This window comes from Erpetoichthys calabaricus, chromosome 8, assembly GCF_900747795.2.
Source record: "Erpetoichthys calabaricus chromosome 8, fErpCal1.3, whole genome shotgun sequence".
Taxonomy (NCBI): domain Eukaryota; kingdom Metazoa; phylum Chordata; class Cladistia; order Polypteriformes; family Polypteridae; genus Erpetoichthys; species Erpetoichthys calabaricus.
This window is the reverse complement of record NC_041401.2, coordinates 22,619,521-22,643,483: the sequence shown is the minus strand read 5'-3', so window position 1 is coordinate 22,643,483 and position 23,963 is coordinate 22,619,521. Positions and strand designations below refer to the sequence as shown.

Genomic DNA, 23,963 nt, shown 5'->3' with positions numbered 1-23,963 from the left:
TGCAAGCTGCCAGTTCCACAGGCCCTAATGCACCCCTGTACCATCAGAGATGCAAGCTGATGACAAGGCAGCTGGTTACTCTCCTTTTTAGCCCGCAGGACTCGGCGTCCATGTTTTCGAAAATGAATTTCAAATTTCGATTTGTCTGAGCACAGAACATTTTTCCACTTTGCCTCAGTCCATTTGAAATGAGCTTTGGCCCAGAGAAGACTGTGGTGTTTCTAGATCATGATCACATATGGCTTGTTCCTTGCATAATAGGGCTTTAACACTAGAATTACCAGATACTACGAAAAAACTCGTGGATCCGCCCCACCTTAAATCGCTTCACACTTCTCCATGAGCGTCTTTTGTCCTGTAAATGTGTTGATAAGCAGCAAGCAGCCTACTGTCACATCCCCCACCGCCACACAGTTTTCTCAGCTCAAGTCTGTTTACCTGCGTGTCAGTTGCTTAGAGTTGTATAGAGTGAGAAGTCAAGCAAAATGACATCTTTTATAAATACTATATCGTTATTTGGAACACATGCATTTCGTGTGTGTTCCGTGTCTACAACGATCTATGTAAACACATTGTTAAAACAGAAACGTTTTTCATGTTTTAGTAATAATTGACAAAATGTAGACATGAAGTTTATAATGTGTGAAGCCTAAAGTCCAAATATCAAAGAAACACTTTCACAAAAGGTACAAATATAACAGAACAAATGCGCTCAGTCAGTCTGTAACAGCCGGTGTAAATGTGTGATACTTGTAAAGGTTAGCTTTGTTTTGTTTTTTTTTTTATTCAGTTTCATTTCTTTGTCACGTTCACGATTCCACCCTACCCCCCTCCCCATCTGACACTGCTGTTTTCACATAAAGACGTGCTATAGCTCAAATGTTATTTATTTGGATCACATAAAGACGCGCTATAGCTCAAATGTTATTTATTTGGATCACATAAAGACGTACTATAGCTCGCATATTATTTATTTGGATCACATAAAGATGCGCTATAGCTCGCATGTTATTTATTTCGCCAACACTACACCTTCCAGATCTAAACTTTAGCGTGGTGTATGTGCCCAAAAAAAGTCTAACTGCATTCTCGTACCATTGCTCGCGTACTAAAGTGTCAGCAAGTAATTTTTTTATTTTTATTCTGTTATATTTGCACCTTTTGTGAAAGTGTTTCTTTGATATTTGAAATTCAGGCTTCACACATTATACACTTCATATCTACATTTTGTCAATTATTACTAAAACATGAAAAACGTTTCTGTTTTAACAATGTGTTTACATAGATCGTTGTAGACATGGAACACACATGAAATGCATGTGTTCCAAACAATGATATAGTATTTATAAAAGGTGTCATTTTGCTTGACTTCTCACTCTATACAACTCCAAGCAACTGACACCCAGGCAAACAGATTTGAGCTGAGAAAACTGTGCGGCGGTGGGGGATGTGATAGCAGACTGCTTGCTGTTTGCTGCTTATCAACACATTTACAGGACAAAAGACGCTGATGGAGAAGTGTGAAGCTATTTAAGGTGGGACGAATCTACGTGTTTTTTCGTAGGCTCTGGTAATTCTAGTGTTAACTTGCACTTGTGGATGGCACAGTGAACTGTGTTCACAGACGATGATTTCTGGAAGTGTTCCTGCGTCCATGCTGTGATTTCCATGACAGAATCAGGCCTGTATTTAATGCAGTCCAGCCCGAGGGCCCAAAGATCACGGGCATCCAATACTGATTTTCGGCCTTGTCCTTTGAAAAAAGAGATTTATTCAGATTCTAGGAATCCTTTGATGATATTATGTACTGTAGGTGATGAGATATGCAAAGTCTTTGGAATTTTATGTTGAGGAACATTATTCTGAAATTGTTCCACAATTTGTAGATGCATTTTTTGCAGATTGGTGAACCACTGCCCATCTTTACTTCTGAGAGAATCTAAGATGCTCTTTTTATCCCCAATCACATTACTGATCTGTTCCCAGTTAACCGAATTAGTTGCAAAATGTTCATCACGGCTGCTTCTTTTTATAACCACTTACTTTTACAGACTTTTGTTGCCCCCGTCCCAACTCTTTTGAGACGTGCTGCTGCCATCAAATTCAAAATGCGCTAATATTTTTCATGAAATAGTAAAATGTCTCACTTTCAACATTTGATATGTTTTCTATTGTGAATAAAATACGGGTTTATGAGATTTGCAAATCATTGCATTCTGTTTTTATTTACATTTTACACAGCGTCCCAACTTTCTTGGAATCAGGTTTGTAAAAAAACAAAATGTTTCTGTGGGAATCTGTAGAAATACCAACCCAGTTTCTTTTCTGAAGGCACCTTTTTTAAATATTGAAATCTAGAGTTTAATATCAAAGTGTTTATTTTATAACTAACCATGTTAAATTGAATTGTGATGACATTATAATTACCATGTTGTTTCTGTGTGTTTGTACATTCAACCACCTTAGAAACAGGGATTTATTGGCATAACTGTGAAGCATAATATGGGGAATGGCAAATGTTCAACACTGTGACATAACTTTCAAGGGTAAGGAACCTCTGATTTGTGTTGCTCTCCATTTCCACTGGGCACAAAGTGTTTGAGTAATTGCATACATCTTTAGAACAAGCAATGCTTGCACAAATGTTCGAGGTAGAAACTACCTCACAGTTCTAGAGACAGGAGTTCAGTTCCCACCAGGATACATGGCCTGTCTGGGAAAGAAACATGCAAACAATTCACTCTGTCCTTTATATGAAACATCTGTAAACTGCACATAACTGAGTGTTTATTTCTTGTGGCACCCGGACAGGGCTCACGCCTGGCCGGGACGCCCAGGCGGACAGGAGGAGGGCTCATTCCTCCTCCAGAACGTGAGGGGGCGTCCGCCCTGGTTGTATTGGGGGCCCTGGACCCCAGTGCTTCCGCCACACCTGGAAGTGCTGGGGGGGAAGAGAAGAAGGGACACGCGTAGTGCTTCCGGGTACACAGCCGACACTTCCGCCACACTGGGGAGTGCCGGTGGAAGATTGCTGGGGAGCACCTGGAGCACATCCGGGTGTGTATAAAAGGGGCCGCCTCCCTCCAGTCATTGACAAGAGTCGGGAGGAAGAAAGATGATGTCGGGAGGACGGCAAGGAGGCGGCCTGAAGAGAGAGAAGGCATTGTGTTGTGGCCAGGACTTTGGGGTCTTTGGGATTTGTGATCACAATATGGACTTTGTAAATATAAATATATAAATATATAAAACGTGTGTTGGGGGACATGAGCGTGTCTTCCTGTCTGTGTTGGAGCCAGTCTCCACATTCTGTATCAGCATGCAAATGCTTGTAATGTATCAATATATACAATATGTATGTACATATGGCACCCCGTCACTTCCATTTTTAATTGGCGCCTTATTGCTTTATACACATTTCACACTTTTACCTAACAGAACACATCTGCCGTGTTTGTCACCTAAGGAGGAAAATCATAGCAGTGGAATCAGACGCATGCATTGTAAGTGCAATGTGCAGGTGCTGGCCAGTAATGGATGCTCAATTACTCATCTTAATGGCGTTGATATGAAAGAATGCCAACTTGCATGTATACGTCAGGCTGAATATGGTGGCTGCATTAAAATAAATGGCGCATGCCTCCTTGTATGAAGTAATACAGTAGTGGACACATTTGTTAGACCAATTACAGCTCATTGAATAAGTGCTGTATGCCTCGTGAAAAGTGATGAAATGAAAAGCAATTGTCCACTCTGTACAGGGCCGGATTAAGACCTTTAGAGGCCCTAAGCACTTAAAAGATTTTGGTGCCCCCATATATATCTAACTCAAAATATAAATCGTAAAATAAAATTTTATTTTTTGAAATGAAACAAAATTTCCAGTACGATGGAAAATAATGTTTATCTTGCATTACTGCATCATTTGGTTTATTGTAAATGGAAAATTTTTGTGGTGCCCCCCTTTCCTTGATGCCCTAAGTGTGTGCTTATTTTGCTTTATGGTTAATCCAGTGCTGCCTGTATACCTGCATGCCTTTGATTTGTCATTGAGTAAAGCAGGTGAAGTGTGATACGAGATCAAGTATCGCTTATTCTACAAAGATATTCTAAAATGGTTTGGACACCTTTTGTTGGGACCCCTAAGAAAGATCACAAATAGTTGAAATCCCAATGGTTTTTCAAACTAGCTGTTTTCTTGAATTTGTATCACACACGTCTCCAATTGTGCAATCAGTCTTTCATTTTCTTTAATTGGAGAAAAGTAGTCACCCTGCTCTTTGGTGTCATTGTGTGTCCCACACTGAACATGGACCAGAGAAAGCAAGGAAGAGAGTTGTCTGAGGAGCTCAGAAAGAAAATTCTAGACAAGAAGGTTTCAAGCCCATCTCCAAGGGACTTTAGCCAACCTTCCTGGATGCGGCCAGAAGAGGAAGATTGAATCCCAGAGTAGGCAGAAGGACAGTGAGAATCGTGGACAAAAAGCCAAGGACAACTTCCAAAGACATACAAGCTGAACTCGGTCAGGGTCCATCAGTGTCCCATCACACCATCCATAACATTTTGAGTGACAGTGGGCTCAATGGAAGAAGACCTTGAAGGAATCCTCATAGAAATGCTAGACTGGAATCTGCTAAAGTGCATAGTGACAAGCCACAATGATTCTGGGAGAATGTCCTTCTAAGAGATGAGACAAAACTGGAGCTTTCTGGTAAGTCACATCAGCTCTATGTTCACAAACGAAAAAAATTAAGCTTTCAAATTAAAGAGCACCATACCTGCTGTGAGACATGGAGGAGACTCAGTTTTGTTTTGGAGCTGCTTTAATGCATCTGCCATGGGGTGTCATGAGTCTGTGCAGGGAACAATGCAATCGCAAGACTATCAAGACATTCTGGAGTGAAACCTACTGCCCAGTGTCAGAAATCTGTTTTAGTCGCAGGTCATGGGCCATCCAACAGGATGATGAGCCAAAACACACAGCTAAAAGCACCCAAGAATGGCTAAGAACAAAACATTGGACTGTTTTGAAGTGGCCTTCCGTGAGCTCTGATTTGAATCCTATTGAACATTTAAGGAAGGAACTAAAACATGTGGTCTGGAGAAGACCCCCTTCAAACCTGACACAGCTGGAGCCAAGCGACTTGTGGACAAGTGCAAAAGTCTAAGGGCTGGTTTATACTTCACGCCTGTAGACACTACTGCTACGCAAGCGTTGTACTGTTTACACATACTTTATGTAAATCTGGAAGATTCCACCAGGTGGCAGTGCGAGATATCATCATGGTGAGAACAGGTTCGGCTTCTCTGCATTGCGAATTGCCTGAAACACCCATTAAATTCTGTGGACACCTTGCCACAATATCTCTGAAAAGGATGTTTAATGATTAAATCCATCAATCCAGGAGTGTGCCCATTCCTGCAAGCATTGGGCGTGAGGCTGAAACAATCCCTGGATGGGGCATCAGCTCATCGCAAGGTGAACACAAGTACACACACACACACACATTGGTGTCATTTTAGCATCACCAAATCCCCAAACCCAGAGCTCACCAGGAAAACATGCAAACTCCAGGCAGGGAACACCAGGGATGTGACTCCCTGCGAGACAGCAGCGGTACCACTCCGCCACAGTGTTGCCCACACTTGTGTAATTATTATCAGTATTCATTTTTAAATGATGTTAACGATTTATATGTAAAATGTAATATATATGCTTTAATGCATTTCATCATGAAAGTGATATCAAGTATAAATCTAAGGATTCTAAATGTGCAGAGAGCTGGAACATCATAAATGTAACGTGTTCTCTGTGGCAATTGTTGCTGTCGGTTCAGGAGGAAGCCCCAGAAGCTTGTAGCGATCAACAACTGGGACGGTTTTAAAGTGATGTTTATGACGGTCTACTTCAATGATAAAATAAACTAAGAGATTAAAGTGGACATTTCGACATTTAAGCCGAAATTTCCACTTTAATCACAAAATCGACCTTTTCACTGTGTCCCTAACTTATTTTCTCTGTGGCTCAAATACACTGCTGTACACTCTGAAGCTGTTGTGAAGGTGCAAAAAAATAAAACAAAAAAAAGACAGTATGTGAGACTTTTAAAATGCAACCTGTCAATACGATGGGGAATATGTGACATTTGAATATAAAAGCACCACGAATACATTTGTATGTCGGCATTTTGCTTGACCACATCGAACCATTCATGAAAGATCGAAGCAGGCACATTGATCCTCAAAGCAGCTTTCTGTCACACGCAGATAGTAAACAGAGACTCTGACGTCACGTTCTGACTTATATCACAGCGTGTCCCCCGACTTTTCAATGGTACCGCAACTCCTGCACACGTCGCGTTAATTTCTGAGGATGTGCTCAGAGGATGCATCAAATGAACAGTGGGAACGTGTGGCAGCCATGATGCATGCACATATGCGTTCTGAGCTTGAAGTATAAACCGGCCCTAACAAAGAGCTCCAGGAAGCGCCTGTCTGCAGTGACTGTACAAGAAAATATGAGGCTAAGGGTCGCATCATTTTAGGCCACTGTGGTGGGCTGGCGCCCTGCCTGGGGTTTGTTTCCTGCCTTGTGCCCTGTGTTGGCTGGGATTGGCTCCAGCAGACCCCTGTGACCCTGTAGTTAGGATATAGCAGGTGGGATAATGAATGGATGGCTCACTTATCACTGTGTTATTATTTTGTTAGATACTGAATAAACAATGATAGGTGCCAATTACTTTTGTCGTTTTCAAGTTATTTCAGAGACAATTGTGGGTTCTTGTTTTTTTAGTGGAAGGGTACCAACAAATTTATCCACTTCTGTATCTCTCCTGAATAACCTCTGGAGTTTCGGAGAGCGAGCATGAAATCACGGTGGAAGGTTGGTGATGAAGTTAGAGTAGAGTGCATTGAAATACCTCCAAAAGTGAATATTCCTTCATCACTGATAAACTTTCATTCCACAGTAAACACACAGCCTTCCTCTAACTGGAACAAACTGCTGTGAAAATGTTCTATCTTCATAGTTTTTATACATAGGATGAGCAGTTTGAGTAGTAAGTACTCCAAAAGAATAGTGGGGATTGACCTGGAAAGAAAAATCCACTATCATGGCCTTTTGATCACAGACCTAATCAAGATGACTGGTGATGACTTTTATCATCTTGGCTTATTAAGTTTTGAAAGTGGGATGAAAGGAATTAAGAAAAACATACCACATGTTGAAGGTTCATCAGAGCCATCTGCACAATCGGTTCCTCCATCACAGTACCAGTGACCTGGGATGCAACGTCCACTGGAGCAGCGGAATTCACTGTTAGTGCAAGTTGTGGTAGCTGAGGCAGGAAAAAAAAACGGGATGATGAGCAGTGCCATATGGAATCCATTATTGTTAACATGAAAACTACAAAGTTGCCCATCCAAAACAAGGCGTATGCAGACTTTATTGCATAGTACTAATAGGCAGGAATAGCCGGGAACACCATTTCATTACTTCTAAGATTCCCTCACTTCTCATGTAGTCCCTTTACTTTCTAGAACTTAATGGTGCACTGAATGCTGGGTATACTACCCCTTGCAGTTTTAAGATCATCAGCTTCTTCTTCCTTGTGGGTCAAACCCATGAGGACACATAAATTTAAAAAATAATCCTTTAAGTACCACATTTATTCACAGATCAGTGAATTATGATAAAGTGTAAACCTGAGGGGTTCAGATTGGTCAGTTTATTATATGGAAAGTGCTGTTTTAAAAGTGTTCAATGTGTACCTAACAGTGCACTGTGGGCTTCTGCGTATGGATGTATATTTTCAAGGTTGAAAAGAAGTGCATAGGTCTTGTGTAGAAAGGACACGTATGTATGTAAAACATTGTTTTTTTCAATTTTTTGCCAGCATCACAAAGACCATAAAACCCCAGGCTGAATGGTGGATAGCATGGAGTATTAATTTGAAGTCATAGTGTGTGTATAGTCTGCATAGTCTTTTCATGTTATTGTCCTTTTTCACCTCCAAGCCATTTGATTCTAAGCACAAGTTGTTGAACCTTTCGAATTTGCACATCTCTGTAGTCAAAAGAGGGACGGACATTATTTAGGTGAGCTAAAGCAAATCTCAGAGAAATTCTGGATATGGCCAAAACCAAAACTTCCACTGCAAAAGCACCACTGACTACAGCGCCCTCCATAATGTTAAGGACGAAGACACATATTTCTCAGATTTCCCCCTCTGTTCCACAATTTAAAACTACAAAACCAAACAATTCAGTCATGATTAAAGTGCACATTGCAGACTTTCATTTAAGGGTATTGGCATACATTTCAGTCACATCATGTAGAAATTATACTTTTTCTACATTTACTTTCCCAAACATTATGGTAGGCACTGTATGAGAATGAGGAGCAATGGTCAGAAAACAGAATGACAATTATAGGCAGAAAGGCGAGAATAGGCTGGGCATGTGGCATAGTGGTTAAGACTTGCAAGCCTTGAGGTTGTGGCTTTATATAGTCCAGCTCCATGCCAACCATGATGCCAACACACTTTTCATATTGATGGCATCTCCTGCCAGTCTCCCAGAGAGAATTTGAAACATTCTGTTTTCATTCATCCTGACCTCCCAGCCAGTCCATCCTGCACAGGGTGACAGCCAATAGGTGCTGTCTATCATGATAGATAGATAGATAGATAGATAGATAGATAGATAGATAGATAGATAGATAGATAGATAGATAGATAGATAGATAGATAGATAGATAGATAGATAGATAGATAGATAGATAGATAGATAGATAGATATGTGAAAGGCACTATATAATAGATTTAGTGCCAACAGTCTTTTAAAATGTACTTGTGTCAGTTAACTACTTGTCATTCTTAATACAGTATATCTTTTTCGAAAATTTCATAACATACAGCAGTGTGTGGGACTCTCGTCACTCATGTCTCCACAGTCATTGTCACCATCACACAGGTACAGCCGAGGGATGCAAATATTTGTTGTCTGGCATTTGGCATATTCAGGTTGGCAGGTACGGTCAGCTGTAGATGAACAAAATAGAAAACAGGTTAAATAAATCACAGCTACTCATTCATTTAATTTTCTGGTTTAATTTAAATATTTTAGTATTTTATGTCTACTTAATAGTCAAGATTAGTGATGTTGATTTGCATAGTTTTGTGAAATAACACTTAAACTTATTTTGCAATTTCACAACCTGAAACTGACTTAATAAAGTTTATTTACGAGGTTTAAAAGCTTTGTTTTATGGTGTCAAACAAAAAAATTTGTCCCTGAAGCCTTGTTCACGCTTCAGTGTTTGCTTCTGTTCTTTTCTATAGCTGCATAAAGCATATAATCTGTAGCACCCCAACCAGATCAACTCCATTTATGCCTCTCGTTCACAACACCATGGAGTGCAGTAAATTTTCCTCCTGGAGACAAACCAAAACACACCATTCTGAACTGTGTAATGAAGTTTACAAATTAGAATCAGAAATGAATTGTGATAAAAGGCCCGCACAAAATAATATTCTTTTACTGATCGTTTCAATTTGCTGCGGTGTATTTGTAATATCTAGCATTTTGTGATAAATTGTGTCATATATATGAGTAATGTCTTTCAATAATTATTTTGAATTGGATGTTTAAAAGATGGAAACAGCTTAATGACAGCGAACATAAATATTCTGTATATATAAAAATATATTTCCCTTAAAGATAGGGTGAGAAGCTCAGTCATCCGGGAGGGGCTCAGAGTAGAGCCACTGCTCCTCCGCATCGAGAGGAGTCAGATGAGGTGGCTCGGGCATCTGATCAGGATGCCTCCTGGACGCCTCCCTGGTGAGGTGTTCCGGGCACGTCTAACCGGGAGGAGGCCCCGGGGAAGACCCAGGACATGTTGGAGGGACTATGTCTCTCGACTGGCCTGGGAACGCCTTGGGATTCTTCCGGAAGAGCTAGAAGAAGTGGCCGGGGAGAGGGAAGTCTGGGCATCTCTGCTCAAGCTGCTGCCCCCGCGACCCGACCTCGGATAAGCGGGAGACAATGGATGGATGGATGGATATATATATATAGTGATATATGGCCGGCCAATACCCCCAGGTCGCCAGGTAGAGCCCTCCCTGCAGCATGGAGGTGCCCCGAATGCCAGCAGGGAATTATGGACATTGGAGTTGTCCTTTACAGCCCTGCTGGATACCACAGGGGCTGCTAGAAGGCGTTGCAGGGAGGAGCAGCGACTATTTGCCCTACGCCCCGGAAGTATGTCAGAGTCACATGAACAAGAGGAATGACGTGCTTCCGGGATGAAGAAGAGGACTTTTTATCTGACCCGGAAGTGATAAGAAGTCACATGGACTGAAGGATGGGAAACACTTCTGGGTTAGGGACTATAAAAGACTGGGAAAACACCAGAGCGTTGAGCTGAGCAGGGTGGAAGGGTGGCAACGCGTCTAGGAGTGGAGGATTGATTAGTATTATTGAGAAGTATTGTTTATTGTATGAGTATTGTGGAGTAGAGGGTGCTTGGTGCACATATTTGTCCAAATAAAAATAATTATTGGACTTTTACCTGGTGTCTGGCGTGGTGTCCGAGGGTTCAAGGGAGCGATAGCGGCCCCTATCTGTCACAATATATATTCTGCAAATAGTCATGCATGTGCGCCAGAGGATCACTTTCCAGCCTCATCTAACAGAATGTGACACCGCCCTGGGAAAACTGATGCTGCTGTTACTAACAGTTTTGTCTCCAATTTTCTTCACAGACTTGAGAAACCACCCCTTCAGGGCAACAAAACCAAGGAAGCCCCTCTCCTTCCAGTCTGCTCGGTATAAAAGGGAAATGATCCTGGAAGGTTGCATCTCATTTCAGACCTGACCACAATAGCGAACACTTGAATGAGAGAGAGAGAGACAGAGAGAGAAAGTGTGACCCTGAGAGAGAATTGATTTAAGAGAATTGTTCCTACCTATCGGGACCTACAAGTGTGTGTTTTTCATTAATATATAAATATTACTGTTTTTTAACTGTATTTATTAAGGATTTCAAAAACAAATTGCGTCACTTTTGTACATAGTCACCTTCATTTGCGATGCAATTTTCCCAGCATCACACCAACTTTTTAATGCCCAATTACTCCATCAATATAAAAGTGCAGAAACTTTTTAAATGTCCCTTGTATATGTTTATTACTTATAAATTAGAAAGAGTTAAAAAAAAAGATATTGTAAGTTTTAGGAAGGCACGTTTCACTGTTAGGAACAGCTGGGTTTTATGCTGATACATGAGGCGTGCTATCACTATCACTGATAGGAACTTTCATTGAGTGCTGCTTTAGGGTGTGTAATTTGTGGCTGTGGTGGGGGAGGGGGTTGAAGGATCTGCATCATTCTGATTGTAACTGATTGCGCAAGAGTGCCTCAATATAGCCTACACCCCAGTAGAGTGCAAGGCTGCATTGTTGATACTCGATGTGTGACATCAGAAGCATGGATTTAGCATGAATTTAGTTGTACAGGTAGAATTTATGAGTCACTGGAAGAACAAGTTTTAGAATCATAAGCACTTTCCAGGAAGACAGCCTGGGGGGATATAGGTGCCCAAGTTGAAAGAACAAGCAAGTTTGTTCTAGATTGGGATGGAATGGGGTTGAGATATGCAGAAGAAATAAAGAACTGGTAAATACTACACCCCATTGGTGTACGATGCATGTCAAGGACCATAGTATGGACTTACAGAGGCATGCTACTATCTATGCTGCTATCTATGTTGCTCCATACAAGCGGATGGCCGTACAGTGTCTCTATCATTCCATCCAAGAGACATACCAGACCATGTCTGACCAGAGACCAATCAACATACTAAGACAGAGAGCCACCTGGTAGCCTAAGCCAGCAAGACAGACCTCTTATTAATCAGGTTGTAATATTCAGCCAATCATCATTTTGTTCTACTTATATTTTCGGCACAATTTAATCTACGAATGAATGTAAGCATAAATCTTCTCTCCTGCCTGTTTCGGTACTAATCTTGTTTCCTGAGCTTAAAGATAAAAAAAACAGTATAAACTGTAGTTGCTATTTGGGGCATTCTGTTTAGATCTACGTAGTAGACAAGGTCACCCAAGGACCCTACCACGCCTGTGTTTTTTCCACATAAAAAGTCACTACACAGGAAGTTAAATCCATTAAATCCTGCAAAAGAAGTTTAAGATATGCATCCTCCAAATGTGTCATGGAGCTTCGAGTTTCTTTTTGTTCTGTGATGCACCCATAGCATAGTGGTCTCCAAGATTGTCATCATAACTGGCAAATCTGGGAATGTACTACCAGAACACGTCTGACGGCTCAAGAAAACACCTACAACATGACAAGAAACGAGTCTGGTGATTTTTTTCTTTCTTCACTATAGATCTTTTGTTTAATGTAGATGCTTCTGGAAAGGACCTAAACACCTCTGTTCTTGTGTCAATGGCATGAACTTTGCTCAAAGGGAAACCTAATTACTTCTATGAATTTCTTGTAATTAAAAAATTACAAAAAAAGATGCAACATATTCTTTAGAAAATAACTAAGTAAGTAAAGAGAGTCTGAAAACAGGACCAGGCTCAGGGAACTGCCAATCCCATATCCAATACAGACCCTATGTCTGTCTTTGGCCAAGGAGACCATTTTCTTCATAGGTTTTCTAAGATGTACAAGTTAAGCTAATTGGAAATGTTAAATTGACCCTCCATATGTGAGTGGCACTGCGGTGTACAGCTGACTCCACTTAAGTGCACTTCAGTTAACCACACGCTCCGCTTAGATGCACGTGACTTGCATGGTCCCTATTTGTATAAAGTCAAGTATACGGGCAATAACTTCGGATAAGCGCACTAGCGATAAACACACAATCCACTTAAGCGCATGTACGTTATTGATCCCAGCCAAATTCACTCCGGTTAACTGCATGGTCTCTTCACATCCAATAGTCAAACAACAATATTGATTGACACGCTCATATGATAATCAGCATGTGATGATGTTAGTAGCCTGGCTCTTGTGACCAGCTGAAGGTGGATCATTCAGGTGCTGATGTCCAATCACATTCGAGGATACTGCTGCTGCCAGCGTGATTAATGAGCCACCTGTAGAGACTGTTTCCTTTACGGATGTGCTGAAGTCCCAACGCACGCTGCATTGTTATCTGGAGATAAATGGCTGTAAGGACTATGGACAGTTTTACAACCTCAGTAATCAGATACACAGCCTGAATTGTGCGAAAAGCATGCAGAAAAGAATGTGAGATTATTCTCGTAAAATGTAGGCCAGATTAATTGACACTTGGACATGTGCAACTACATATATTATGAATTGCCAGTACAGGTACAGTACATGTATATCCGAACAGTCAATGTGTATGTATTATACATGGATCCACTATATTCTTCACTGTAGTCTATTTTAATGAATGTTTTATTGAGTTTGACTAGGCTAGTAGGTGGGGTAACTGAATGGTCACCTTTCAGAACTGACATGTTGCACTGCTATTAAGTACATGCTTCACTTAAGCACACATTGCAATCTCGTCCAAAGGCCGTGCACTTAAACAGAGTCGACTGTATGTGTGAATTGGCCATGTGACAGAATGGCATCTCATCTATCATGTGCTCTGGGTGCCAATGACTCTGAATTGGATTAAGTGGGTTTAAGATTGCAATATGCAGTATTGGTAAGGGCCATGCTGAAACCACAGATTACTCATCCAATTTAATGAACTGTACAAAACAAACTAGTCGAAACCAGAACTTTTCTAACAAAGAAATGGCTCAAAACAATTATGTTTCCATTAGACTCTTGACCTTATATTGTTAGAAAGTTCAGCAGCTTCAAGACGTAAAGACATGCTGTATTCTTACAGACTCAGAAAATTAAACGAGTGGAGTCTCGAACAGAGGAGACTACATGGGCACCTCATCTGGGTCTTCAAAACCCTTAAAGGCATTGATAAAGCAGATCCAGAAAAATTCTTTCAACTAAATGGTAAATCACATTCATGTACTTGTAAACGTCAATGGAAGTTAAGGGGAAGTGCATTTAGCACTGGAGCCAGGAAGCTCTTCTTTAAGCAAAGAGTCGTAGGAAGCAGAATGTAGTTAAAGCAGAAACCTTGACAACCTTTATGAAGAATCTGGATGAGATATCGGGACAGCTTAGCTGTTAGATAAACAAATGCACTTGATGGACTGAATGATCTTCACTCATTTGTCAGATTCTTATGTTCTTTATATAAACCTTGACAACCATTATGAAGTGTCTGGACAAGAAATTGGGACAACTCAGCTATTAGCTAAACAAACACACTTGATGGTGTCCTCTCATTTGTTAAACGTCTTATGTTATTATGCTGTTTAATGCAGTTGGCCATGTAACAGCAGGCTGTCTCATCACTATTGTTGCCACAATAGGTGTAGCAATCCCAGCAGTATTGGTATGTTTTCACATGTCAATAATGTTAGGTCACATGCTAAAGTAAACCATGGTTGCAATGACTTCTCAGCTCACATGACATGAGCTTCATGTGTCTAGCAACCATTTAGCATCATGGTGACCCAAAACTCTACAATGATGGCCTCCATAAGAACACACACCCAGAAAATACCAGTGCCCATAAAAATAAACACAATATGGCTGTGAAATAATGTCACTGAAATAACGGTAAGAATAATACATAAATAAGAAAACAAAAATGGAACCTTCTGTGTGTAATCCTGACACACGGGAATTCATTTATTCCTGAACAAATGTGGGGAACTAATTAATTAGAAAAAGTAAGAATTTTCCAGCTAAATGGAAAATGGCACACATAAGTAAACTTTAAATTAAGGAGAAGTGCATTGAAAGTGGAAACCCGGAGGAAATAAATTCACACAAATGCTTATCAGAATGGAGAACAAAATGTAGCTGTCTGTCTTTTGGGTTTATCCACTTCATTGACTATCCAAATACACATCCAAAATGAACAATAGACAGCTTTTCTAATAAACTAAATTAGAGAAATGAACTGATTAACCTACGACAGTTTTGCTCGTCAGTTGTGCTGTTGTCATAGCAATTGTTGATCCCATTGCAGACGTATTCTTTGGCGATGCAGCGGCCATTATTACAGGTGAACTCCGTGTTGGCATCACATGGACGGAACAAGCAGCCTGCCTCATCACTGTTATCCCCACAGTCGTTGTAGTAATCACAGCGGTAATGGTATGGGACACAGCGGCCATTTCCACATGTGAATAATGTTGGGTCACAGGTGTGAAAGGCTGTGCAAAAAAAGGAGAGAAGAAATCTGTCATTTCCACAACGGACTTACCAATAGTCAACAGCACAGCCAATAGTCAACAGCACAGTGAAAAATAATAGTAATCTGTTACCTGATAAAGCAATAAAAGCGGCCATATAGCGGACTGCATGCAAAGAATATAAGAGAAAATTTGTAATTCACTTTGAAAAAACTTGAATTATCAGAAACATTGTGTTAAAAAATAAATACTTATAGGAAAAGTGAAACACTTTAATGTGGGACAAATTCAAAGGATAAACCACACCAAAAAAGAAATAAGGCAAAGATGTTCAATACATTTAAGGATAAAACTGTTTAATTTAAGTCAAGGGACATTATGCTCAAACTAAGATGGCATGTACAGTATTGTATGCAGTTCTGGTCACCACAGTACAAGAAAGACATAGCAGCACCTGAAGCTGTGCAGAGGAGAGCACCCAGATTCATCCCGGGACTTAAGGACACGTCTTACTGTGACAGACTCAAAGAATTAAACCTGGTTAGTCTCGAGGAGAGGACACAGCTTTGGAGCCTAATCCAGGTATTTAAAATCCTCAAACGAATTGATAAAGTAGATCTAGCAAATTCTTTCAGCTTAAGGGTGAATGACGTACTTGAAGACATCAGTGGACATTAAAGGGAAGTGCATTTAGGACTGAAGAGTTGTGGGAATCTGAACAAATTACTGAGACATGGAGTTGAAGCAGAAACCTTGACAAACTTTAAGAAGAATCTGGACGAGATATTGGGACAGTTTAGCGATTAAGCTAAACAAACAGACTTGATGGACTGAATGGTCTCCTCTGCCCGGGTGAAAGGTTGTTGTAGAAGAAGACAAGTGCTGAAGTAACATGCACAGCTGGTTTTCTTTTAAAAAGCCTGAATCTCATAAAATTGGTGTTTTTTTTTTATTAAAAAGACACATATGATCTATTTTACAGTGTGTGTGTAATCTCAAGACTTGCATCAATACTCAACAACTGTCTTGGCTTGAAAAATGGACGTATTTGGTACGTGTTAAGGTTTTTGTTTTCCATCTTTACCTGTGCCCCGTGAATTTCAACGTTAAACACCAGTGTTGGCAAGATATATTTTTAAATTTATTGAAAATGGACTTTGGCACACAATTTTGCTTGGCAAAAACATATATGCCACGTTTGTGAAGAAATAACTTCGACTTGGAAAATACCAAACTTATCCTTTCACTTCAAACATAAAGATTTACTATAGATCTTTCAAATATATGTTTAGTAAAAAAGGGTTAAACGTCTCAGTTCTGTTTATGTGTTCCAGAATTATTGTTACAGCCACCATCATCATATTGGCATTTTAATTGCTAAAGCAATTTAAAAAAAAGAAATTAAAATATTAGGTAATATTGTAATAACTTACCAGAGAAAAAACTGTTCACCGTCCACGTAAGAGGTGATACATACTTCAGATACCAATAGAGCTCACCCCAGTATGAATAACGTCCGACTGTGATGTGTGCTATGGGGTTCACAGAGTGATGAAGAGTAGTTGTGTGTCACATGTGTTTGGTTCTTTCCATAAAAAATGGATCACTCAACAGATGTGACTGATTGGCAAAAAGAAGTTAATGCCAAAGGACATAGTGTAGAGGAAGCTGCTGACTTTGCAGGTTTACCAAAGCATACCATCCAATGGTTCTTCCTGAAGTGGTGCATATCATAGTCAACTGCTAATCATCACCAGAACTCCAGTTGAAAGACTGTTTTCACAAATAGGAACTGTCATCGTGTGTCATGCATAGTGACAGTGAATAATTCCTACTGGTGTTCCAACTTTTGTTCATTACTTACAAACCCTCTACTTGTGGAAAAGCAGTGTTGGAACAAACTGTGTTACCTTTTGTGCTTCATCTCCAAAGTGAGCACAAAATAGCAGTCTTCCAAGACGACTTTTTTTCGCATGCACAGGGCTGTAACTGTGAGTGATTTGCAAGAAGAATATTCTGAAGCATTTTAGCGTCTCAATTGGCTTGCAAAATCTCCAGATTTAAATCCAGTAGAAAATCTGTAGGGCTATTTTGTGCAACAAGTGAAATTCTGGCGGAACCATCTGACCAGTCTGGTCAAACGGTGGAATTTGGTGATATAAGAGTGGATGAAAATAGATGTCATCTACATCTTGTAAGTGTCAGGCAAGAGATCTGGCATCCTATCTGGGATGGGTAAGGGTAAGGATTACCTATCCGCTAAATGGCAGCATCCCAGGAGCTTTGTAACCATGTGGATACCAGCAGGGCATGATGGGAGTTGTAGTGCCATGACTCAGACCTACTGGGTCCCATAGGTGCTGCCAGGGGGTGCTGTGGGGATTCGCGATCTCTGTCTTTCAAGACTTCCACTTGACCGAGAAGTGCTTCCATTGGGCTATGCCTTGACACTGGAAGTATTCTTGGGTTCTGACATAAAAGGAAGCCGTCCAGCCATCTCCAGCAGAGTCAGAGTTGGGAGGATGGAAGGCAACATTCGCTGGAGGGAGGTGGATGAAGAAAGAAGAGAAGAGAAGGAAGGAAGAATAATTTGATTGGAATTGTAATAATAATAATTTTTTTTTTTTAATAATAATTTTTTTACATTTATATAGCGTTTTTCTCACTACTCAAAGCGCTCTCCACACAGGGTGGACCTGGGAAGTGAGCCCACAATCTCCTTACAGCACTGCCACTGCGCCACCTGTGAGGAATTGTGTTTGCGTAACCTTTCACAAAACCTTTTTGAGATATTGTTATAATAAAAAAACCTCTGTTTTGAACCCATGACTGTATTTGTGTTGGTCGTGTCCAAGGTTTGAGGCTCAGTGCACCCCCTCTCTGTCACAATTCACAAACTGGACGTGCTGAAGCGAGAATGAATTGAAGCTGATCTTCAGTCTCACAGTGGAGTTATGCACTATTAGATAAGAATTCGCCATGGGTGACTGATGTTCTTGTCCAGTGGACTTGTATATAGAGTCATTCTTTTAAGGCTTTAGGTAGCGCTAGTGACACCACATCTGGTCACCATGCTAAAAAAAAGAGCAATACTAGAAGTTGTGCAGATTGTATTAACTGGATGTGGAGAAAGAACAGAATCAAAGGGTAAGGAAAAGGACAAGACTCGAAGAGAAGAACAAGAGAGACATCAAAACCAAACCGCAAACCAAATATCAAAGTCAAAAAAGACAGAGGCTAGAAGTCAAAAATCAAAAGACCGTTATGTCGCAAACTTGTCTCCAATCTCAGTTACAAAATAGCCATAGATATGACATTTTAACTCTTACCCAACTGACCTCCTGATGTTCTGACCCTGGAAGCCATGCTCCTAGCAATCAGGACCCACATCATTATGAAGAATCCACAAAATGTCAAAACAACAACCACATCCAAAAAGAAATTAAATAGATAAAAGTTAAATTACATTTTCATATACCGTAGTGGCTGCAATATTACCCAGTAAGTCACACAGTCTCAGGTTCAGTCTTCAATGTATGAAATACCCTGTGCTAGTCTGAGGGTCGTGTTAGTGCTCTAGTGCTAGTACTGTATTCTTGGTCGATGTGATGTTGTGGCAAATGCAATAAAATAGCTCTAGAGAATGCAATTACTTAAGATAAGTCTTCCTTAAGTAGGCGAATTGCATCGTATATTGATACACACAGAAGCCACACAGTCTTGTACTCCTGAAAAACCTCACATGGAGCAGCCACTTTTCAGGGTACATTCACAGGCTGTGCTTTAAAGACTTCAGCTGTTCTGCTTAAATCTTTTTGTGCTGAATGCAACCCTAACCTCTTAAAATTTGCACCCATCATAGCTTCCTCCCTTGCACCTTGTGCACTCCTGTTGACTGATGGGAATTGAAGTCCTCTCAGTAGCGCCACTATAGGATCATTGCAGTAACAGGATTGTTTATTAAATAATAATAAAAAGCAACATACTACTTTATGAGCCACACTCAAAAGATGACTTTACTTTCCTGTTTTAATGGGCTATAAGAAAGATTTCCAAAAAAAAGGAAGAACAAACTGGAAAGAGGACACATCTAGCCTCACGCTGTTTGCAACCTGAACCTTGTCAGTATCATGGTATCAGCAGTTGCTTTTATACTTTTCTTCATCATCTCGATGGTGCCCCATGCAGACAAGGACTACATAATAAGACTATTGTGAGAAGGGAAAAATAAACAGGAGATGATTTTCTGATACGTAGAAAGATCTAAAAAGAGAAACCAGGTCAGAACCAAAAGAGGAAAAATGATCAGGCAAACAAAACATGGGGGAAAAACAAGAAGCAAATTTGAAGGCAGAAAGGGATTCACAAAACTGAAATGATAACTGACACTAGTCCCTACTTGTTTGAAAGCTGGCTAACACTAGAATTGTTTTTTTTATTGTTTTTTATCCTACCATGAGATGAGACATATTGAAACCACTGTCATACTAACAGCATCATGACCTGTGATGTAACCGTAATCGTGGTCACATGATGGCTCCTTATTGCATCACGTAAAGCAAAGAACGAGATGGGAAATAAACACTAAAACTTTCTCAAAATAAATCAAAACAAAACAAAAATCTTCTAAATAGAATCTGCAGAATACAGAATCCTAAATTGGATCAAAACATACAGCACTGTGACAGCAGACTGTCCAGACAGAGGAGCAGCTTCAGTGATAGACTGCTATCACCGTCCTGCTCCACTGACAGACTGAGGAGATCGTTCCTCCCCCACACTATGCGACTCTTCAATGCCACTCGGGGGGATAAACGTTAACATTATACAAAGTTACTGTCTGTTATACCTGCATTTTTATCACTCTTCAATTTAATATTGTTTTTTATCAATATGCTGCTGCTGCTGGAGTATGAATTTCCCCTTGGGATTACATCTTGCCTGAAGAAGGGGCCTGAGTTGCCTCGAAAGCTTGCATATTGTAATCTTTTTAGTTAGCCAATAAAAGGTGTCATTTTGCTTGGCTTTTCTCTCCCTTGGGATTAATAAAGTATCTATCTATCTATCTATCTATCTATCTATCTATCTATCTATCTATCTATCTATCTATCTATCTATCTATCTATCTATCTATCTATCTATCTATCTATCTATCTATCTATCTATCTATCTATCTATCTATCTATCTATCTATCTACTGCATTATTTACTACAGATTATGTGGAGGAATATGAAAAGCTGGACACAAAGGAAGTAGAAAAGCAATTGCACCGATTGGCCAGGCAGATGGACTTAGCAGGGAAGGACATGCTAAAGTAAGGGTAATACATGGTAAGGGTGATAAAGGATACAGATGGAAAGCTACTGGCAAGCGGGGAGAGTGTGTTGAAAAGGTGGAAGGTGTACGTTGAAGAACTTATGAATATATAAAATGTGAGAGAGTGTAGGTTGGATGAAATGGAGAGAGTAAATCACGAAGTTCCAGGGATCCTCAAAGCTGAAGTGAGGAAAGCTATGAAGAGGATGAAAAGTGGCAAAGCAGTTGACCCAGACAATATACTGTACCAGTGGAGGCACAGAGATGTTTAGGGCAGATGGCAGTTGGGTTTCTATCTAGATTGTTTAACAAAATCTTGAAAAGTGAGAAGATACCTGAGAAGTGGAGAACAAGTACATTGGCACTAATTTTCAAGAATAAGGGAGATGTGCAGAGCTGCAGTAACTACAGGAGTATAAAGTTGATCATCCACACCATGGAGATATGGGAAAGAGTGATGGATGTTAGGCTGAAATGGGGAGGTGGCGATCTGTGAGCAGCAAAATGGTTTCAGGCCAGAAAAGAGTACTACAGATGTGATGTGATGTTTGTTTTAAAAGTGTTGATGGAGAAGTACAGAGAAGGTCAGAAGGAATTGCATTGCAAGTTTGTGGGGTTATCGAAAAAGTAGGACATGGTGCCAAGAGAGGATTTATGGTACTGTATGAGGAAGGTAGGTGTAGCAGAAAAGTACATGATGGTGGTACAGGACATGTATCAGGACAGTGGGACTTTGGTGAAGTGTGTGGTTGGAATGACAGCCTGGTTCAAGGTGAGTGGGATCATATCAAGGATCAGCTCTAAGCCCTTTCCTGTTTGCAATGAACAGGTTGACAGATGAGGTCAGACAGGAGTCTCCATGGATGTAATGTTCGCGGATGACATTGTGATCTGCAGTGAGATTAGACGGGAGGTTGAGGCAAATCAGAAGAGGTGGAGGTACGCATTGGAAGGAAAGGGAATGAAAGTCAGTAGGAGTAAGATGGAGTATATGTGCGTAAATGATAAGGAAGGTGGCAGAAGGGTGTGACTGCAAGAAGCAGAGGTGGTGAAGGTAGACAAATTAAAATACCAGGGTTCAACAATCCAAACCAACATAAAATATGACAGAGAGGTGAAGAAGAGAGTGCAGGCAGGGTGCACTGGATGGAGAAGAGTGGCAAGAGGCATTTGTGATAGAAGAGTACCTTCAAGAGTGAAAAGGAAGCTCTACAAAATGGTAGTGAGACCAGCTATGCTGTATAGTTTGGAGACGGTGAAGACAGGAGGCAGAGTTAGAAGTGGCAGAGTTAAAGATGCTATAATTATTGCTCCAAGTAACGAGGGCAGATAGGATTAGAAATAAGTATATTAGAGGGACAACACACGAACAATAGTTTGGTGACAATGTGAGTGAGGTTAGATTGAGATGGTTTGCGCACATGCAGAGCAGAGATGAGGGGTACATTAGGGAAAGAATGCTGAGGATGGAACGGCCAGACAAGAGAAAAAGAGGAAGGCCAAAGAGGATGTTGATGGATGTGGTGAGGGATGACATGAAGGCAGAAAATAATGTAAAAGACAGGGATAGAATGAGACAGATGATCCACTGTGGCGACCCCAAAATCAGAGCAGCCGAAAGAAGAGGAATTTGCTACAGATTAACACTTGCATGGACCTCTGATTTATTAATTTCCTAGGAAGGTCTCTATGCTCTTTCTTGAGTTCCTTTGATTTTGAGAATGCACTTCCATTCAGTGTTGGTGGGCTGCTAGCCACTTCCAGCATGTGGGGCTCGGAGACATCTGCCTTCCAGTCCTGAGAGTGAAGAGCTCTCTGCATGGTACTGCAATACTTTCTTACAAACTCAGTGGTGGGAACTTACACCGTAATATGTATTCAAATTTTTAGGGACAACCTGATGTTAACTTTCAGATTTTCAGGGGAGACCCTTAAGACACCTTATATTTTTCACCTTGACACAGGCCATACCAAGCCTGTCTCAGCTTCACTTGCAGAAATATTTAATTTGTACTGTGCTTCAGTATCATAAGTTGACAAGAAGATTTTAAATATAAAGGTAACCTAAAATATTACATCAAAAATACTTCATTAAACAAGAGCTATGAAGCAAAACAGAATAATCAGGGGTCTTACAAGGAAGGACACTTCATTAAGACCACAGAGCACAAAGTGCCTTCATCTGACATGATCATTAATCCAAAACGTTAGAAATGTACAGAATTTAACCAAGCAAAGATCAAAGATCTTACCGCAGACTCTTTCCAGCTCATCACTTCCATCGCCGCAGTCATTATCAGTGTCACATTTCCATTGAGCACGGATACAACGTCCATTCATGCAGGTGAACTGATCTGGTTGGCATCTTGTGCCGTTGTCATGAATGCAGTGTTTGTTATCAGCCAGATACCAGCGGCCCTCCGTTGGACATTGGCACTCTGCTCCATGAGGCCCTGTGGGTAACACCATTTAATGAAAATTTCTGCTAAGTACATGACGACCAATACTGCATTACAATTTACAGTGTTAATGCAAGAATTTCCATTGTACTAGGTGTGCCCAAGTCCTGGGCACTGCCCACCTCTCAGGTCATCAATAGTCATGACCGAAGATGAGCCAGTGTGAGGGAATAAGCAAGCATGAGACTTACTTGGCAATTAAAATGTATTTATTTATGTGCTATACAAATAAATGTTGTTGTCGTTGTTGTTACTCAAAAATGTGCAAAGTAGTGCAATACATAATTCAATAAACAAAATAAATCCATAAAACTGTGTCACAAAAGCCAGGAATGTGTCTCAAAGTGTTTAAAATCCAAATCCAACAAATATGTTAAAATCCAAATTGTAAAGGTAAAATCACTACATTTCTTCTCTCGCGCTCTTTCTCATTCCCCATCAGGACCAATGAGCTCTCACTGGATGCAGCCCACTGCCATCACAACCGGAACACGCAGACCCTTAAGTGACACTTCCTTCGGTCACCACAACTTCCAGGGTGCCATGCCCTCTCTCAGATGCTATCAGGACCCTTTCCATCCAAGGCTCCCGTGGCCTCTCTCTCATCCTTTTGTCAGAAGATGAGAGAACATCCACCTCTTGGAGCTCCTCCAGTCCTGCTCTTTAGAAAGTAATCAGCAGTACAGCGCTGCCCAATTCATCCTTCTCAGTTTACGTCTCTCAAACTACGGACCGCCTTATTTCCATTTCATTCTTTCCTTCTCTGTATCTTTTCAGCACTAATCCACTCCCTTTTATGCTCTACCAGTACCTCCAGACTTGGCTTGGCAATCGTCCATTAACACTGGCACAAGCTGGCATGTGTGCACCCCAAACCAACATGAGCAACAAGAGTTGTGCTGCTACTAA

The 23,963-nt window shown here is 40.6% G+C and overlaps 1 protein-coding gene across 1 annotated transcript in view; it reads right to left on the bottom strand.

Annotated features, from left to right (window-relative positions):
- lrp2a (low density lipoprotein receptor-related protein 2a) overlaps positions 1 to 23,963 on the bottom strand; it is a 357,969-nt gene that overhangs the window by 122,485 nt on the left and 211,521 nt on the right. Inside the window, 4 exon segments of the mRNA XM_051930710.1 lie at positions 7,215 to 7,334; positions 8,913 to 9,038; positions 15,057 to 15,299; positions 22,848 to 23,048. Coding sequence (XP_051786670.1) covers positions 7,215 to 7,334; positions 8,913 to 9,038; positions 15,057 to 15,299; positions 22,848 to 23,048 — 690 coding nt within the window.